General features: G+C 38.7%; 1 protein-coding gene across 1 annotated transcript; it reads left to right on the top strand.

Annotated features, from left to right (window-relative positions):
- Window positions 1–270: 270 nt before the first annotated feature.
- On the top strand, window positions 271–21,123 carry LOC123864282 (UDP-glucose:glycoprotein glucosyltransferase). Its single transcript, XM_045904597.1, has 28 exons — window positions 271–751; window positions 890–1,143; window positions 1,581–1,760; window positions 2,194–2,384; window positions 3,142–3,346; window positions 3,926–4,139; window positions 4,516–4,736; window positions 5,224–5,433; window positions 5,943–6,122; window positions 7,117–7,313; window positions 7,718–7,833; window positions 8,365–8,513; window positions 8,857–9,042; window positions 9,639–9,817; window positions 10,243–10,328; window positions 10,979–11,136; window positions 11,937–12,076; window positions 12,720–12,929; window positions 13,861–14,085; window positions 14,413–14,586; window positions 15,155–15,332; window positions 15,780–15,962; window positions 16,923–17,026; window positions 17,736–17,902; window positions 18,078–18,199; window positions 19,063–19,203; window positions 19,369–19,414; window positions 19,794–21,123. The coding sequence occupies exons 1-28, from the start codon at window positions 502–504 to the stop codon at window positions 19,820–19,822; spliced, it is 4,695 nt and encodes a 1,564-aa protein (XP_045760553.1). The 5' UTR covers window positions 271–501; the 3' UTR covers window positions 19,823–21,123.
- The last annotated feature ends 51 nt before the right edge of the window (window positions 21,124–21,174 follow it).

The following is a 21,174-nucleotide window of genomic DNA, read 5'->3' as shown; positions in this document are numbered from 1 at the left end:
TGTAAATGACACCCAGTGACCAAAGACTTTTTTTTTTCTCTCTCGTCTGGCTTTACAAAGATTAGCCAATGTCAAGTTTGTTATTTGTAACAAGTTAGTATGTCCAATTTGAATCGAATCGGAGATCGATATATTTTAAAGTGAATTTTATTGTGTAAAATGTAGTGATTACATACTCTGTGTTCTGTGGTTTGTAGTATATGGCCATCACAGACCAATAACATGGCCATCAAGGAACATATTTGTGGCCACTTTGTGGCCATCCGTCACAGACCAATAACATATCCGTGGCGGACTGCCGTGTTCAACTGTCATTGGCGAAATAATTTTGTGTATGAAACATGAAGTTGAGTGAAACGAATTTACATGTTGATTAATTTTGAAAGATAATAAAAAGAACCTTAAAATTAAAAGCGCAGAAGAATGACAAAGAAATACAAACAGTGCACTTCTTTTTGATACAAAGTTTATTTTATTAGGTGTACGTTTTCTAGAGTTACAATGAAATCCACCGGTTTAAGGATTTTTTTAATTGTATTAGCACACACGTTTGTTATTTGTGCTGGAGATAGTGAGGCTTCTACACGAAATGAAAGAAAATCAAAAGGAGTAACTACATTCGTAAGTGCTAAATGGGAAGCCACCCCTATTGTGTTGGAACTGGCTGAGTACATGTCAGCTGAGAGCTCCGATTTGTTCTGGTCCTTTTTCGATGGAATTATCTCTCTGAAATCCAGTCTAAGTGCTCTAGGTAAGCAAAAACTTCATATACGTGCTCTATATTTATTTAACTGGAAAACTTATATAAATAATTACAATTAATATCTCAACTGATAAAGTTGTTTAAGCATAGATTTCATATTTTTTTTTACCAAAATTTGTATTTCAGAAACTGATAAAGAAGTATATGATGCCTGTATAAGTGTAGCAAGTTCGCTACTGGCTCCAGCTCAGTTGCGTATGGCCAAGCTTGCTCTGTCTATGCACCTAACTTCTCCTACTGTACGCATGTTTGACCAGATTGCCACTCAGAATGGGGCTAAGGAATTAGCCTGTGATAGTTTTGTTTCTATATCATCGCAGAAAATTTGTGATAATGATGTATTAAGGGATGTACTGAAATCTGTACAGCAATATAATTATGTGAGTTTTTAAAATTAAAAGTGTAGTTCACATGCTGAGTTTTGACTGTTCAAGAATAGGCCAGTCTGCTAAACAAGTTATACAGTTGGAACTGTTTATAACATCATCATTTATAAATGATATATCAGTTATAATGACCCAAAACCAGAGTCCCAGCTATTTGTAGCATAAAGAATTTGCACCAGTTATTACAACTGTTGGCTTTTGCAAATAATCATGTCCTTTTGATGTTGTTATAACTGATTTGACTGTACTTTATAAACTGTCTTCGATAACAAACTTCTGTTTATAATGAAAAATTATAATGTAAAGCTATTTGTTGATACTCTCTGTTATGAAAGAAAGTGTTCTTTCCTGCAAAATTTGTTATATGTAGAGAGTTTACACTGTATTTAGATATGTGCATTAGGACAAATCATATTTTATTTTAATTTTAGGAGGAACATAAATTGGAAACCTACTTATTAGATCATACATATCCAAGTAGCGATAATAAAAGTGTAACTGCAATTTTGTATGGAGAACTGGGCACTGCAGACTTTGCAGCAAAACATAAGATATTGGCAGGGTATGCTGATAAAGGTTTAATCAACTATGTTGTAAGATGGAATGTAAAAGTAAGTAAATTTTTTTAATATTCTCATCATTAAGTTAGTTTTAATTTTTTTTTAAAAGATTAGAAGTTTTTAAAAAGATTTTTTTTTTAATATTTTGATCACAAACATTATGGGTAAAAAGTACCTATAATGTTTGTGATCAAAATATTAAAAAAAATCTTTTCCCTTCAGATACAGATTATCTAAAATAGAAAATTTATTTATTTTTATTTATTTATTAAACTTATAGAATTTACATGCTTTTCTGTACATACATTTACATTTTTTAAATGCATTTGTTATTGTTGTAAATGTATTAGTTACTAGCTGAAGCTTGCAACATTGTCTTTTAAAAATCCTGTGGGAACTCTTTCATTTGCATCTCGAAAATTATCCATCTTAATGTTAAACTTCTGCACATTAATAACAATAACACTATTATTATTAATTACAGTCTAGAGGCAAACCTAAATTACGTCTGTCTGGATATGGAGTAGAGCTGCAGTTGAAAAGTACGGAATACAAAAGTCAGGATGACACTACTCCTAAGGAAGCTGATGGTGATGATGCTTCAGCACCTTCAGAAGAAGAAGATGAAAATGATCCTCAGAACCAAATTGATGGATTTAATTTTGGCAAGCTTAAGTATGTAGTATTATTGACCAAGCAAAGCAAAGTCTCTGAGTCTACTTGAGTGAACTTGCACTTGTCTGTCTGACCGTCCGTCTGTCTGTCAGAGCCTTATAACATCTGAATTACTGAACGTAGTTACTTCAAATTCAAACATACTATGTAAACTGATGGCCTTCAGCCAAATAATGCATAAAAAATAATGCTTTATTTCAGGGGGGCTCTCATAGAAGCAAATGCGAAATAAAATATTTTTCTTGTGTTATATGATCTTGTGACGTATCTTTCTAAAGACGATTTTGATCAGAGTACAAAAATATATATTTTTTTAAATTTTACCCTTAAAATTGACGAGATGGAGGGCTTTCAAAGTGGAGATTGAATTTGACGCTATATTTATGTCAAAAATGGCTACATATTAGAAGCTGAAACTGTCTATAATTTCCTTTAAATCCTCACTTGAACAGCAAATACTAAAATTAGATAAACAGTTACAAAGAAATGAAATCATTTCACTTTTAATGAGCATCAGTATTTTTAACATAACTTCACAATAATGTTAGATGGCGCTGTTAATTTTGTGAACCTGAAAGAAATTAAAATTCTACTTAATTTGTTAATAAAAGTAAAATGTTTTTATTATGGAAAACCAAAAACCATTAATTTGTGATAAACCACACTGGCTTCTTTGAGGAGATTTTGCTATATCTTGTCAACTAAGGAAGAATAGCTCATACTTATCATTATTAATACATTTAGAAATCAATTTCAGAAACCTGTTTCCCGCTTTACGCACGCCCTTGGAACGCTTCCGACGGCATTTGTCTGAAATGAGCGAGGAGTTGGCTCCGCTCAAGGTTTGGCAAATGCAGGGCTTGAGCATGCAAGCGGCAGCTGCGGTGATCGACGCACACGACTCTGGTGGTGACGAAGCACTTAAAGTGCTCACTTCTATCGCTCAAAACTTTCCCATGCAGGTAAGTTGGACTACATATAAGTATGTATTACAATTCAGATGACGCGCCTCACTCTCTGTCCCAATCGGTTACAGTGCAACTATGGTATGTACAGCTAGTTTGAGTTTAAACGTTATGCACCAATCAGCAACGTGAGGCACACATACACGAAGATAAATTAGATAGAGCTTACTTTCTGCTACCCATGATTTCACCGCACAATGAATAGTGAGGTGTGTCTTCATAGACTGATCTATTTATACACATTACACAGTTTATTTATTTACAAATGAATAACGATTGCTTTTAGGATATCTGTACTGTTCGCTTAAGATCAGTGAAGATTTTACTAGCCTCGATCTGTGAATTAGACTGAGGATTGAATCAGCTTTTGAACTAAAAAAATGAATAATAGCTTGAAATCTTAGTTTATTCACAAATTGATTCCCGTTACTTAAAAGATTAATATTGGGTTACAGAAAAAAATGCATATCATTCATATTGCAAAACCAATACAGTTGACTAAAAATTAATGCATCTGAAGAACATTTTGTATTAGAAAGGCTTGCGCTTGACAGTGTATTTTTTATTTTTTACTAGACAAAGTCTCTGATCCACGTGAACGTCCCCCGCTCGTTCCGCGACGAAGTTCTGTACAACCAGGACATATGGGCGTCGTCGCTAGGGCTGCGCCCCGCCGAGCCGCTGCTGCTCGTGTCGGGCGCACAGTACGACGCGGAGGAGGTCGATGTGATGGCTCTACTTGCTGCTCTTAGGGAAGATATTGGGCCTATGAACACGTTGCACGCCATTGGTATGTTTTTCTCTCAATTTCTCGAGGAATAACCAGTTTACGTCAACTATTTAATATGATAAATGCGAAAGTGATTCTGTCTGCCTGTTAGCTTTTCACAGCCCATTCAAATAACCGATTTTGACAAAATTTGGTAAAGAGGTAGTTTGCATTACGTCTACGTATCTTACGTTTGTATCTAAACTTCCCCTGCTTCTATCCAATCCTCAAATTCTTTCTTATTAGGATATTTCTAAATCAAAATTCTCATGTAAAATCAAGCGACGCGTGTTGCTCGATGGATTTGGTATTAAAAAAAAATGCTGCACCTCTACTCTACTATAGTGAACTCTGTGGGTGTGCAATGTGCCTTTGACTGTTTCTATCTGTATAATAGGTATGTCAAAGAAGCTAATCAACAAGCTAATGTCACTCGAGGTCGGTGAAACCTTCACGTGGGAGGAGTACGGGCTGGACATCCGCGACACCGCCATCACGTGGCTCAACGACCTGGAGACTGACGAGCGCTACAGGCGCTGGCCTTCCTCGTACATGGACCTGTTGCGGCCTACCTACCCGGGCATGCTTAGAAACATGAGGAGGAACATTTATAATTATGTGAGTTAATATTTGTCTTTCTAGTCGTATTCCTCTATGCTGAGGGTTGCGAGTTGTGACCTCTTTCCATTAACGTTGACTCTCGAGCCGAGCGTCTGCCGCGTCAGTGATGATAGATGCTCGGCACGTTTAATCACGTAATAGTAGGAGTGTTCTTGGGATAAAAATGCAGTGATTGAGTTGTGAGAACACATATCAACTATTTGCGATTGTTATGCAACGTTGACTCTGGAGATCCGAATTTGGAATTTTCATTTTCTCGTGTCTTGGAGAGCAACACAGCATCAGTCTCGGTTATTATCAGTCATACCTGATAGTAACAATTTGGATCTAATTTGTTCCACATAAATCAAACAGCTTATACTCGATTAGTTATTGATACAAGCATACTTCTGTTTACCAGATTTGCTTAAAACAATGTTGAATGTTGTTATGCTGATTTTAATAAAAAAAGAATATGGATTGATCACAATTTGTTGTTCATCAGGTAATAATAGTAGACCCCATTTCACCTGTTTCGGCTCCTCCGCTAAAACTTGGGGAAACTCTTCTAAAACACGCGACACCGGTACGAGTAGGCCTCGTGCTGGCTCCGGGCAGCAGCGACCCTGTGCTAGCGGCGGCCGTGCGAAGCGCGTTCAACTACGTTGCGCAGGATCGGAACTCCAACAAAGAGGCTTTCTATTTCCTCTCTCAGGTATGCCCCATAGTGGTAAAACCTACTATATCGGACTAAACTAACTTGACAGGTTTAAAAATAGTGATATACTTTTTCGCAGAGGTCATTGTGAATTTAAAGTTTAAACGAACACTGGAATATGTTGTTTGATTAAGGGCTTATTTTTTAATTATTCAATAGTTATTAACTAAGGAATTCTGACGTTTTTAATAGGAAAATTGGTTAATTTTTTCTCAACTAATCTAAATATAAAATGTAATAAAATTAAATAGTCCAAATTGGCTGTACAAAATGTATAGGATTTTATTTGATCTTGTATGACAATTTAAAAAAACATGTACATTAAGTATAAAAAACAGGCCATTTTCGGCTACTGTAAACACTGGTTCACACTCGTGGGACAATGTCTAATGCGGCAGCGCACTGTTGTAACAGTAACAGTTGTAACTTTTTGACGAAACTGTACATCCGAATTAAAGTACTTTTTCGTTTTTTGTCGTATCTTGATAACGTAAATGACTTTGCAGCTGCTTCATTCTGCCCAAGATGACACCCTAAACTTGGACAATATCAAGAAACATTTAAAGAAATATGCAAGTTCCAATGCGAACCTAGATGAGATTATATCTGAAGACTCCGAATACAACTTTGGGCATCAATTGGCTGAAGAATTCGTTTCCAAATTGGGAACTAATAAATATCCTCAGGTAATAATAAATTGTCTTATTTCATTGTAATATTTGTTGATTGATAGAATACTTTTTTTAACCCCCGACCCAAAAAGAGGGGTGTTATAAGTTTGACGTATTGTATCTGTGTGTCTGTGTATCTGTGTATCTGTCTGTGGCATCGTAGCGCCTAAACGAATGAACCGATTTTAATTTAGTTTTTTTCGTTTGAAAGGTGGCTTGATCGAGAGTGTTCTTAGCTATAATCTAAAAAAATTGTTTCAGCCGTTTAAGAGTTATCAGCTCTTTTCTAGTTTTCTTGTAGAAAAGAAGGTTATATAACCGTTAGGTTCATAATATTATGTCAATAGACAAATGTCAAGCTGTCAAGATGGACGTTGCCTAAATACATAATTATTTATTTGAAAATGATGTTTTGGAAAACTCAAATACTTTGGATCGTCGGGGGTGTTATAAATTTTTAATTTACACTTGTTTGATAATTTTTTCCATGTCTGTGAACTTCTTTTGGGTTTGATCGACTTCACACCCTGTCAAAGTGGGGGTTTAAGGCGTTACGTTTTTCATTTTCCTGAACCCAGTTTTAAGCTGAAGCTTGCTAATAAACACTCATGTACGCATTCAAGCACGTACACGTGCACGCAAGGTAGGTAGGTAACTTTCGTACTCACGCACACGCTTGATAATAAAAGTATAATATGTTCAGTTAATGTATCATGCAACGCGAGATTATCTCACCGTTTTAGTTGCATGCTAGGGATCGAAATCGGGACATTCCTAATAAGAGGTTGAAATCTATAACCACTGGCTATCACCGCTTTTGTCTTCAACATCATTTCCTTCAACAGTGAAGGAAAACATCATGACCAAACCTGCATAACTGAGAGTTCTCCATTAATTTCTCAAAGGTGTGTGAAGTGTGTCAAAGTTAGCGGATTATGGCCTAAATTCTTCTCATTTTCTAAGAGGAGACCCATGCTCATAGTGGACCGGCAATGTTTGGGACTCGTAGGTGCTGATAAATGGAGTACCGCTTTGGGACGAAAGCGCAACGCCAGTGACGTCATCGGTGGAGTTGCTCGAGGAGGCATTGGTGACGGCCCTGTCCAGGCACACGGGGCGCTTACAGCGAGCAGTGTTCCGCGGCGAACTGGCCGATACTGACGACGCCTTGGACTATCTGATGAAACAGCCGCACATAATGCCTAGGTACTCAATCATTACTCGTTCAAAAACTTTTAAGCAATGCAATAAGCAGTGCAAAATTTCAGCTTTCTAATCCAAAGATTTGGGCTGGGTGTTGATGAATCAAATAATGTGTGAGTCAGGACTTTTCCTTTTATATAATTTAGTTTGAGAATTTGCTCAAAACTTGAATTTTAATTGACAAGACTGTTTAAATGTTCTCAGAGGATAAGAAAGGAGGGTATGCTTACTAGTCTTGAGATTTAGTTTAAAAAGTTTGCATTGTTCTTTATGAAAATATTACTGGATTTAAAGATAACATTCATAGTTAAATTTGATCCGGCTCGAAGGACCAAAACCGTACATTAATTATACAATAATAATATATACCTTCATAAAACTTGCATGAAAAATTCTACGTTTTTTAGATTAAATCGCCGTGTGCTTGCCTCAGAATCATCTCAATACTTGGATTTGTCTGGTGTTCCATCCTCAGCTGAATTATTCACTGAGGACAAAATCCACCGGCTTCTACAATTGACTGGTATAATATTGCAATATTTTTTATGAAAATTTGTTTAGCTTAAATAATATTTATAAAGGAATATTAGGCATATTAAAAATGATTCATATTTTTGTCCAACCAAGCTTAAAGGTTGTTTCAGTAGTAAATACGAGAATATTCGCTAATTGAAATAAAGATTGAATCTGATTTTTATAATTCTACGTTCTGTAAGATCTACAATCGTAACTACACATTAATTACAGTCTTGGGGAGCTGGAAGAAATCTTTAGAGATAAGCTGTTCTAATGTCCACTTTATTACTGAAACCTTAAAAATATACCTTTCGGATTATTTCAGCCCTCTAAGAATTCTTATACGCTGGTGTCGGTCGTGCGTATATTTCATACTGCGGCATTGTTAGCGTCGCAACTCGCGGATTAGTGCTGAATAGCATGCAACGTATTTTCGATGATCGGTAGATGCACGTGACTGACGACGTAGGAGGACATAATTAGGCATTATTCAACAAAATGAAATAGAAAAAATGTGTAATATTTAACGTTTTTCCAGGTCGCGATGCATTGGCAACAGCCTTGCCAATCTTGAAATATTTCACAAAACCTGGTAAACCAGAGAAAATTACTCAGACTATTTGGATCGCGGGTGATTTAAATGTCAAGGAATCTAGGGATTTGTTAAGGAACGCTTTGGCTTTTATGGTGAGTTATTTAACTTTTACAATTACCTTTTCTATGCTTGCTTAAAGAAATATATTGTTCTTTTAACACTTTTTTGTTTTACATATTAATTTAGCCTATCAACAGTAGTTTAGTTTTACATCTATTGTTACTTCCAGATACTTTTAACATTAACATAAAGAAGTTTTCAGTTCATTAATATTTGTATCATAACGAACTCGTAAGAGGAGGTGTCAAACAGTATATTTTAGCATTTGAATAGGATTATAGTGTAGACATGACTAGAATCGGATATGCCAGACGGTTTTGTACGTTCCTTTTATATTTTTTAACCGTGTGAAAGTGAATCTGTGTTGACTTGTAGAGGGAATCGGGTGGTGTTCGAGTAGCCTTTATACCCAACGTAGACGGAACGTCGAGTGCGGATCAGTCGCTCAACAAAGTTGTTCTGGCTGCTCTCAGTACGTTGGAATCGGTGACAGCCACCAAGTACGTAACACAACTGCTGGAAGACGAGGGCTGCCATGAGAGACAGGACTGCGACATTATGGTGAGTCACTACTGTATCTACTATAAATGGAAGGATTAGCTTTCATTTTTAGGTAAACTGAAATTCTTTTTGAGAATTAAAACATAAAATAGACAATACTGAAAAAAACATGATTAAGGTGAACCACGTCAAACTTGAAATATGTCCCCAAAGCCTTATCTAGCCCCACTGAATTTTATATTCATCACACTAATATTATATAGGCGAAAGTTCGTCTATCTACATAATTATTACCTTTTCACGCCAATGTGTATAAATACAGATACAGATTTAGTTTTCATCCTAGACATAGGCTTCTTATTATCCTGGATTGTCAAAGAGTTCCCAGGGGATTTATAAAGTACCTATCGCCTGGCTTAAACCCTTGGGTTTAGCTGAAATTTCGCACTAAGGTTCCCTTTATAGTGTACACAAGGAACAAGGCTGCAATGCTCGAAACTCCCACAGGACGGAATAAAGGGGAATCATATTTTCGTCGAGTGAACCTGCGTCGTTAGTCGAAAAAAAAAATAGGAGATCATTAATTTTTCACAGATTTTTCACAAGCTTTCTTTGTAAGCTTACTGAATATTAACTTTGGAAATGCTCACCTATAGCCAGAGCTAGTCCCAGCCCTGAACAAATACGCGTGGGTGTTGAAAGCGTCGCGAGTGCTGTGCGCGCGCAGCTTGCGGCTCCGTGTGGGCGAGCGCGCCGTCGTGCACAACTCACGAGTTATTGGCCCCTTCGCGGACGGCGAAAGGTTCTCACTCGATGACTTTGTTTTGCTGGAGAGGTAAGTTTGCTGTTAAATCGTGTTCATATGTATATAAGATGATTACTGGCTAGATTTTAATCTAGATTAATTTAGATTTAGAATGCACTATATTGCAGCTATATAGAGAGGCATATTCGCCCAGCGAATAATCTCTTAAAATAAAGATTTAAAAAAAAAAGTCATGTAACATAAGGACAAAGATATTATGAAACTCCAGATAGATACTCCACATACTGGCAAAGCCGTACCACCAAGCGATAGCGTGCATCCCGGAGACGGACATAGGCAACTTCTTGTCCCAGACTTCTAAACCTATCTAGGTGGATGAACTCACGGACATCATCTTGCAATTTATGAAATTAATTCGGGGAGGTGGACAAAAGTTGTCATTTGCACATTTAGGATTTGATATGCTTACTATTTTTTTTATTATTGTATTATAGGTACAGTAACCAAGTATACGGGGACAAATTGTCTGAAGTCTTTATGAAGAAAAAGACAATCACTAATGAAGTTCTGGATGACGATGGTAAGCGGGCACGAGAACCATAGTAAAATAATTTCTTTAAAATCAACTCTCCTAGCATGACCACCAAGAATTATTCCACAATAAAATAAAATCATGCAACATTGTTCTATATTCAAAGTTGATAAAAAACGTGACAAAACTGTAATGCAGTACTAAACAATTCGTAAAAAATTCTATGCTACAAACATTGTAGCCGAGACTCAGGCTTTGGGTCATTACATGTAACAGTATTATAAATGCGAAAGTGTCTCTGTCTGTCTGCTAGCTTTTAACGGCCCATCCGTATGACCGATTTTAGTGAAAGTTACTGGAATAGCTAGCTTGTATCCCAGGGATGAACAAAGTCTGTTTTGACCCGGAAAATCAAGGAACTCCCACGGGATTCTTAAAAAAATTATATCCACATGGATGAAGTCGCGGGCATCATCCATTTGATACAGAGATAGCATCCTGGAGATCAGCATTCCCGGAAAAACAAAGATTCTCTTTGGGATTTAAAAAAAATCTAAATCCACGCGAACGAAGTCGCGAGCATCATGTTGTGTCGTTATAACGATGTTGTTGCAAGCGGTTTTGACTGTATGTTCCCGTGGTGGTCATGCTAGACATGCTGAAAACTATAATTACTTGTAAGTACTTATTTTTGTTAGATGATACGGCGGAAATATCGACGGAAAACTATATGAAAGTGATATCAGTGCTAGCGTCACGCAGCCCTAAGGTGCGCACGCCGCTGCCGAGCGGACTGCGCACCGAACATTCCGTGATTGAGTTGCCGCCTCTCTATCAGGATGAAGCTGCAGTTGAGGTGAGATTTATTTATTAAAAAAACTTTATTCCACACAAACATATATAGAAAACATTAGAAGAAACTATATTAGATGGTGCAAAGGCGGCTTTATTGCTATAGCAATCTCTTACAGGCAACTTTTGGTGTACGGATTTATTAACCAGAGATTTGTTTTGTTTAATCTATTTTTTCCACTATGTTTTCATTGAACATCAAAGCAAGTGATATTTATTTGCTTAAAACGCATATAGCTCCGAAAAGTCCATGTCAAGGATCGATGCCTAAGAGGTCTCCATAATGTTCTCAAAGGTGTGTAAATTGTGCCAATGTGCCGGACTATGACCTAAGCCCTTCTCATACTGATATGGGACCCACGCACCGATGTATGAATCGGCGATGGGTAGCGCTCTCTCTGTTATGTAATCTTATAGAAATGATAGACCAATCACAAACATGTTTTCAAAAAAGATTCAAAATTCCATTAGAAAACGCAGTTTCGTTTGCGATGATTGGTGACTGAAAATTGTTAGCGCCCACAATTTTTGTCTCTAACATTTGTATGGGATTACGAAATAGAGAGAGCGCTATACTAAACTCTTTCCGCGGATAAAGTATAGCGTGTTGTTTGGGTAAAACAATATTAGAATGTACAAAGAACCAAAAGCTTAATTTGCTATAATCTTCTAAACCAAACAAATCTGTATGGTGCAATATGCAACATGCGACATGTACCGCCCGCTACTAAATATTAGCATGCTTCAAAAATGGCAGTTACTAGTCTACCAGTTTTTAGAAGTGTTGGTTTAATGGTATCATAGATCGTAGCAGTGGTGGACCCCGCGTCGACCCCGGCGCAGCGCCTGGCGCCGCTGCTGCTGGTGCTGCGGCGCGTGCTCAACTGCCGCCTGCAGCTGTTCCTCAACCCGCAGGACAAGAACTCCGACATGCCTCTCAAGAGGTACTTACCGTTCTACAGATTCATCTTATGTTTGGCATTTTGTTCACTTAAGAGTAGAGTCTAGTTGTAAATTTTTCTAAATTTTTTTCATAATCCAGTAGGTATTTGCCTAGATTATATTCTTAAAATATTGTTTCGGATGATAATTTAAATCTAAACGATCCTTTTACTACTTTTGCTACAATGTACACTTTTCGAAGGTCCAATAGATGTCGTAATAAGGCAGGTAGAGGTGAAGGTGATATTAACGTCAAATTAAAACTAAAGCTACGAGGGTTCTAAACGCGTTCTGGTTTGAGAAGCCCATAATAAACTCGACCAGGTATTATTTCGATAAGAGCATAATAGTTTCACACGTCTTGAAAATTCTGTACATGTAAAAATATTACAACTTGTTGTGGCAGTATTTCTACAACTATGTGCGTTAAATAATGTCTATTTTTCTTGTTTCATTTAAATCAATATTACGAGTAATAATAACTATCCACTGCCCCCACTTGCGGTAGTGGTGGTAGATAGTCCTTGGTTTCCCAATGATAATAACAATGAGAGCTTGGTAGCAATAGCGTGTAATAATTCTAAATAAGATGTAAGGCTAAATTGCACCAGACAGGTTATACCTTACCGATAAGCGTTCCCACAGCTTCTACCGCTATGTGCTAGAACCGGAGCTACAGTTCAACGCGAACGGAGCGCAGACAGCAGGCGCGATAGCTCGGTTCTCACGCCTGCCGCACGCGCCGCTGCTGTCGCTGGAACTGAGGACACCGTCCAACTGGCTCGTCGAGTGCGTCAAGTCCGTCTACGATCTCGACAACATACGCCTGGCTGACGTCGAGTCGCTTGTGCATAGGTATGTAATGTACCTATGAGCAGGTAGGTTCCTGTTAGGTACAGATTGCGACAAGATTTAATTATAAGGTATAGTAGTAAAAGTGAAATAAGAACAGTTCCAACATATATTGCTATGACTTCGTGATTTTCAGTCAGCTTTTGTAGTATGTCCAGGGTCGTAAACTTTGGATACTTTTTGATTGAATTATTTTAGTGAACCTACAACTGCAGCGCTGCACCGCTCGGTATCATAATTCGCACAACTGATTCTATCTATTTGTCTGTCTGTCTGCCTATCTGTGTCTACTAGCTTTTCACGGCCCATCCGATGAACAGATTTTGACAGAGAGATAGCTTGCATCTCGGGGACGGACTTAGGTTACTTTTCATCTCGGAAAATGAAAGATTTCCTACGGGAAACCTGAACCCACGCGGACGAAGTCGCAGGCGTCATCGAGTATTTAAAAAAAATGACATAAACTTTTTTGGATATCATTTATTTATTTATTAACCCCCGACCCAAAAAGAGGGGTGTTATAAGTTTGACGTGTGTATCTGTGTATCTGTGTGTCTGTGTATCTGTGTATCTGTGTATCTGTCTGTGGCATCGTAGCGCCTAAACGAATGAACCGATTTTAATTTAGTTTTTTTTGTTTGAAAGGTGGCTTGATCGAGAGAGTTCTTAGCTATAATCTAAAAAAATTGGTTCAGCCGTTTAAGAGTTATCAGCTCTTTTCTAGTTTTCTTGTAGAAAAGAAGGTTAGATAACCGTTAGGTTCATAATATTATGTCAATTGACAAATGTCAAGCTGTCAAGATGGACGTTGCCTAAATACATAATTATTTATTTGAAAATTATGTTTTGGAAAACTCAAATACTTTGGATCGTCGGGGGTGTTATAAATTTTTAATTTACACTTGTTATGTATGTACTCTTGTTAATTGTGTAGTGAATTCGAGCTGGAGTACCTACTACTGGAAGGTCACGCGTGGGATACAACCCTGGGCACCCCTCCGCGAGGCTTGCAGCTGATCCTCGGCACTCGGGACAAGCCGGAGATGATGGACACCATCGTGATGGCCAACCTCGGCTACTTCCAGCTCAAAGCGAACCCGGGCGCTTGGACCATGCGCTTGAGACCGGGACGCTCCGATGATATTTACGAAATTGTTGGGTGAGTATACATTAAAGTAATATAAAAAAAATGATCAAGCGTGAGTCGGACTCGCACACGAAGTCTTCCGTACGTTATAACATTATGTACTTTTAATTTTTTTTAATTAGTATGGCGGCCATTTTGAAATTCGTCATCTTGGTTTTTATTATTTGTTGATAAAGCGGAAATCACTCTGTTAAAAATTCCACTCTCTACCTATTAAACTTCATGAGATACAGACGGCTGACAGACAGAAGGACGGACAGTTGAGGCTTATTAATAGAGTCGCGTTGTTGGCACCTTTCGGGCACGGAACCCTATTAAAAACCAAAAGAATGGTTACAGTCACGAGAACACCGACACACCGGCGGGCAGCGAACACATCCAGGTCCTGATGAGCTCGTTCCGAAGCCACGTCGTCAAGCTGCGCGTCAGCAAGAAGCCAGACAAGCAGCATCTCGACCTGCTCGAAGAGAACGACGATAAGAACAGCGGAGGAATATGGAACTCTATTGCAAGGTATTACGGTTAAAAATAGCGACAAAATTTTAGCGTGCTACGCCATTTGACATGTTTACAATAGGCCTGCTGCAGTGATGAACTCTTTAGAACTTAAAATGCTTTGCCTAAGATATTATTATTTTCAATCTTATCATCATCAGCTCATCGCCGGCTCACTACTGAGCACGGGTCTCTTCTCAAAATGAAGGTTTGGCCATAGTTTACAACGCTGGCCAAGTGCGGATTCTGACTTCACACGCCTTTGAGAAAATTATGGAGAACTCTCAGGCAGATTTCCTTACGACGTTTTCCTTCGCCGTAAAAGCGAGTGGCATTAAATTGCCAACTTTGAAAAGTTAGAGTGCATGCCCTGGATCCCCGGACTCGTCGGTACTGTTTCAGTCTCATACATTGATATAATACAAGTAATTATCAGTGAAATAAAACTTATGGCCATAGATGTATCAATTATTAAAAAAGCTGATATTTTGGAAAATATTTCAGCAGCCAAGTTGATGCCTTTAGTACACGACTCAGGCTCTTCAACTTGATCCGTTATAATATCGGAATAAACATTTAATCATAGTTCATTCGGCGGCGGCGAGGAGTCCGAAGCTCAAGACGAAACGATCAATGTGTTCTCGGTAGCGTCTGGACATCTTTACGAGCGGTTCCTGCGTATCATGATGTTATCCGTGCTCAAGCATACGAAGAGCCCCGTCAAATTCTGGTTCCTGAAAAACTACCTCAGTCCATCACTTAAGGTAAGAAATAAAATTTAACTGGTTCTGGTTATTAGTCGATATAGAAGCAGTAAACTTTCACAACATAGTCCGTCAAGATATGATTCCATTGTAAGCTAATAAAACATATGCAACCATCAATTTAAACTCTCACTATATCGAAAATTTATTACAACCACAAATTTATTCTCACTAGCGATGTTGATAAATTTGTTAATTTCACTACTTACTTACTACGATTTGACTAGCTCCAGCAATGCGCGGAGCTGCAATTGCTTGTATTGTACGACATATTATATTATTGAAAATTCAACAATTAAAAAGGCAACCGCCGAGTTTCTTGCTGGATCTTCTCGGTAGGAACGGCATTCCGTAACAGTGGTAAATTATTTTGACGATTCAAAAGCACTTGTAAAAGTTTACTTGAATAAAAATATATACTTTTCTATTCCACTAACGCACTTTTAGGACATCTTACCGTACATGGCGCAAGAGTACGGGTTCGAGTACGAGCTGGTGCAGTACCAGTGGCCGCGCTGGCTGCAGCGGCAGAGGGACCGCCAGCGCACCATCTGGGGCTATAAGATACTGTTCCTTGACGTGCTGTTCCCGCTACACGTCAAAAAGATTATCTTCGTCGACGCTGACCAGGTAAACTTGTACGAGAGCGGTGTGCAGGCTCGACTGTACCAAAGGAAGATCCCCACCAAGCGGTTGTCTTGCTCGGTAGCGGCAGCTGGCCAACGGTTGTATCTTGCAACTTGCTGCCATCTAGTGCGAGCTTCGTGAGTTCGTGTATCGAGTGATTGTTGATCGATCTCTTCGTATGAGTTAGAAGCGCCATCTGCTTGCGAATGTGGCGATTGCCGCAAACTAATTTTGAAGCTAAGTTTCTCAGATTATTCCGTGAATCGGCCTCGCGTCACAATCTTTTTTTTTTTTTTTTTTTTCTCTCTCGTCTGGCTTTTACAATGATTAGCCAATGTCAAGTTTGTAGTTATTTGTTACAAGTTAGCTAAATTATACAAGTATGGACCCCATCTGTGCCGGCGCTCGCCGACATACGCACGGCACCCCCTTAGAGCGCTTTCCAGTCAGTTTTAACAAAAAAAAACACTCCAAAAAGTCACAACACGCGCGCCAGCAAACGCCACCACAGACGAAGTCCTAAGAAAACCTCACAATCTTATATTGCGGGTGTGTGAAACCATTTTTTGAGTTCCGTACCCGAAGCGTGCCAACGGGACCCTATTACCAAGATTCCGCCTGTCCGTCTGTCTGTCAGCAAACTGTCACTCGTGAACCATGATATGTAGAGCCCTGATCGCAGTATGTATAATTTGTATTGCCGCTACAACAAATACTAAAAATTTCAAAATTGCCGTCATGAAAATCAAAAAAAAAAAGTGTTATTTGCTGTACGATGGTACGGAACCCTTTCTGTGCGAATCCGTATCGCACTTTACCGATTTTTTGATTCAGGGATTTGTTACAGTGAGGAGCCGGCCCTTCCAACTGCCAGCTAAATGGTGGTTTTAGTATATTTATAACGAAATTAAAAGGAGGTCTTCTACCACAGTCTTAGTTATTTAATATAAAGCATTTTTACAGATTGTACGAGCAGATTTGAAGGAACTTGTAGATCTTGACTTAGGCGGAGCTCCATATGGATATACACCATTTTGCGATAGCAGGAAAGAAATGGAGGGATTCCGGTACGAATGTTTTAATATATTTATTTAACTTTCAATAGTCCCATTTAACAGAAAATTTATTGATCTAATCATCACCACCATCATCATCATCATCATAACAATGGTTTGGCCATAGTCCACCATGCTGACCAAGTGCATATAGGCAGACTTCACACACCTTTGAGGACATTCTAAATAACTTTCCGGCATGCAGGTTTCCTTACGATGTTTTCCTTTAGCGCTATAGCAAGTGATATTTAATTATTTAAAACGCACATAACTCCGAATTGTTAGAGTTGCATGCCCGGGATCGAACCCCGGACCCCTCGAATAGGAGGCCGACACCTTAACTACTGGACTATCGCCGCTTGTAAATTATGGTACATTATTAACTTTTATTATCTTCGTCGATGTACCTGCCCAGAAATGTTATTGTATGGCGCGAAAATATCTCGGCCAATTATAGCGCGCTCCGCTATTGGTTACTATATACCTATGCGGTATGCGCCATCTTATGTACGCGCGAATTATGAGCGAGATAGAACGAGTCTCTGTTGTTCTTGTGCTTAAAATCTCGTCAAGCAGTAAGGTCTGCATTTCATTGATGTGCATTCGATTTTAGTCGACGGTAGATTGCGCTTTTCTGGGCAAACGAATTTTGCAGATGCAACTTATGAAACTGGTAGCACTGTAGGTATGTATATTACATTATATTATGTGAACTGTATAGGTTCTGGAAGCAAGGCTACTGGAGGAATCACCTGCAAGGGCGCAGCTACCACATCAGCGCGCTGTACGTGGTGGACTTGAAGCGCTTCCGGCGCATCGCGGCTGGCGACCGCCTGCGCGGCCAGTACCAGGCGCTCAGCCAGGATCCCAACAGCTTGTCCAATCTGGGTAGGTACCTAAATTTATTTTAAAAAACCGGTCAAGTTCGAGTCGTACTTGCATACTAAATTGCATTTTTCACTAAATTTCCAGTTCATAAGTAACCTACCTAACCAATGTATGCCCTAGATTCAAACGCTGTGCACATCTATTCACCCTTTTATATTCTTAACTTTGTACACAGATCAGGATTTGCCTAACAACATGATACACCAGGTGGCCATAAAGTCTCTGCCGCAAGAGTGGCTGTGGTGCGAGACTTGGTGCGACGACAACTCCAAGCAGTATGCCAAAACTATTGATTTGGTAAGAATTCATGCCGAAAATGTATAAAAATAACATCAAATACTAAATTTTCAACAGCATTGTACCGAGAAGTCAGTGTCCTCGAGACCGCTTCTACATAGGGATCACTGGATCTTGTTTCAAATACTCAAGAAATCACACCGCGTGGGTCTGGAAAACCAGCGCAATGCTGACGCGACTCTCGCGCCCGCAATATAAGAGTGAAGTGCCCAATGCGTTGCGTTGGCGGTGCGATGCCTGAGCGGTGCTGCTGCGTCATCCCACATGGAAATTGTTGTACCATGCCAAACGATACGTCATTACATCATGCAGCGCTGTACCGTACGCGCGACAGACTTGGGGACCAGAGAGACGAGGCGGGGAGGGGTCGTGCGTTGCAACGCTAGAGCGACGACGCTCTCTGCCAGAGCGACGTCGCGTGTCCGTGTGGCACCCAATGCTCAAATCCACAGCATTGCGGCGCCGCAACGCTCCGGAAGCGTATCGTGTGGGCTCAGTCTAACACCTACGAAGCGCCGCCGCCGTCATCGTCAGGTCGCCCACACTCCGTCAATTGCCTGCCTAAAGCAATTTTTATTTTATTCATTGTAGGCAAGCGCTTGACCACAATCACACCTGATGGGAAATGATGATGTGGCCTAAGATGGGACGCGTTTACCTAGAAGATGCCTATTCACTCTTGTTTTAAAGATACCCGGATTGTAATTGGTAGGAAACACAGATTGCGCGAGAGCATTTCAAACTTTAGCCATACGTTTGTTCCGTGCGTGTAGATGGAATGTCGACGACATAAGGATGGACACTCGCCCGACGTCTTAGTGAAAAACGTTAATGTAAATGTTAATAAAAAAACGTGTCTGCAGTGCAACAACCCACAAACGAAAGAGGCGAAGTTATCGGCGGCGATGCGCATCGTGCCCGAGTGGCGCGCGTACGACGACGAGATCAAAGCGCTGCAGGCGCGCGTGCGCCGCGGCCTCTACCAGCACGCGGACCACGAACAGGTACTGTACGAAGTTATTATTTCAGAGTACTGTTTATTAGGGTTGATTCATATTGGTAGTGAATCTAAAATGGCTCTTAAAATTTGGGCTAGAAATTATTGTTTGCGTGGTGGTGTTTTTAAGTGTGAATATTATGTGATTCAAATTATTTTTCTTTACATCTAGGAAATCGAGAACCACGAAGATGTTGCTGCGACAGAAAGCGCCTCAGGTAAATCGCAGCTTTACTTACCAATATAGTCACGATTAGTAGAACAGTATTATGGCGGGACTCGTTTGATCTGCCTCGAATACCGCAGTAATTATTGCAACAGCTAAAATTATTATTTTAGCTTTTTAGAAATCTCTTATTTACTTTTCTAAGTATATTAATTTCAAATCTATTTCAATCACTTCTACTGAGCAGATTCTTATGAAACTTTGACGATGAGATTTTCTCCCAACACAATGCTACATTTTGTAAATATTGTCCAACCAAACCAGAGGTCGATTTCGATGTCATGAGTGGTAAGACTATCTACTTAACTAGGTACTTTCGACGTAATTTTGTACATAAAACAATGTCTATATAATTAATTTACTTGTTTCAGGCAAAGAACAACAACATACCGAGTTATGATGCAATTTTGTTATTCGATATTATAAATGAATTTTTTGTTATTCCAATGTTTGGTAGTAGGTATGTTTATAAGTGAGTGTAGTGCGAGTGAAGCGAAAAAGTCGAGTAGGTAAGAGCTTGTGTGAGTTTTTCAAGTTTAAATTGGAGGCCGCAGATCACATTGCCAACAGTCCAGTTCAGAGTCTGTCTGAATTCAGAGTTCAGCATCTGTTTTCGTTTTTAGAATCATATTTATTTTGCCAAGTTGTGTGCATTACAGCTGTTAAGTAAAAGGTTAGACCCATTCACGTTCACGATTTAACTTCCACAGGTAGTGTGCTTAAAATATAAATGTAAAGTGTTAACAATGTTTACATCACTCATTGATCGTTTAACTAATTCGAATTAAATTATATAACAAAACAATATTTGTGTTATCTTAGAATTAATGTAAACCCAGAACTTTGAATTCTAGACTGTTGGTTATCAACGCTGATATTCTTCTACTGTAAGCGGTCCCAAATATTATCAATATTGACTAATATTTGACTCGTTTCTAATGACTAGGATTCCGTGGATAATGGATATAAAATCCATTAACAATGTTAGATGCGCTTTATTTTTCCACTACCGATTCGTGGTTGGAAAATCTTTTTGTGATTGAACAATATATTTAATATTGATAATATAGGGACTCGTTTTATTATAAATAGGTAGCTCTTTGCTCAGATTTTTGTAAATATACTTATGTAATTACCGTCGTTGTAAAGAACTTTTCATAGATTTTTAGCTTTTCTCCCAGTGTCACGGACCAAACATTTTGTTTTTGTTTTTATTTCGCGTTGTATTTTCAATTCTTAGTGATGTGATTATAATTTAAGTGATGGTACATTGAATTTGTATATTGTTGTGTGAATTAGATTGATACAGTTTATTTTTGTAAAATTTCTTTAGCCATATTTTCATTGTCATGTACCTTCACTATAATCGATATGTAGATTTCATTTAGATTCTTAATTTTAGGCTGAAGACGTCAAACTATTACTATCAGCATGCTATTTTCAAAATTGTTCGGTTTACAGATAAATTACACACAGGTCAAATCTGTGTGTCTACATTTTTCGTAGTGATGTCTTTTGCCTTAAAATATTATAACCTCTAAACGGATCTCAAACTTCCAAAGTTTAGAGGTACCTCATGTCGGTAAATAATAAATATCCCTCATCAAGCTAATATATCATAAAAATGTACTATCGTTTGTTTGTAACAGAGCAGTTCAGCTCACGAACCGACATAAAAGAATAAACACGCCTGATCATAATTTACCTATCAATAAACTTTTATTTTTTTCTACCTCCAACGCTACAGACCAA

The sequence above is a fragment of the Maniola jurtina genome, chromosome 4 (genome assembly GCF_905333055.1).
Source record: "Maniola jurtina chromosome 4, ilManJurt1.1, whole genome shotgun sequence".
NCBI lineage: Eukaryota > Metazoa > Arthropoda > Insecta > Lepidoptera > Nymphalidae > Maniola > Maniola jurtina.
This window is presented reverse-complemented; position numbering and strand designations above follow the sequence as displayed.

Excerpts from the sequence above, each read along its gene's own strand:
- LOC123864282 (XM_045904597.1), top strand. The coding sequence starts at position 502 with ATGAAATCCACCGGTTTAAGGATTTTTTTAATTGTATTAGCACACACG. Across the intron at positions 4,737-5,223 it reads GGAGGAACATTTATAATTAT|GTAATAATAGTAGACCCCAT; the intron begins GTGAGTTAATAT and ends GTTGTTCATCAG. Across the intron at positions 7,314-7,717 it reads CAGCCGCACATAATGCCTAG|ATTAAATCGCCGTGTGCTTG; the intron begins GTACTCAATCAT and ends TACGTTTTTTAG.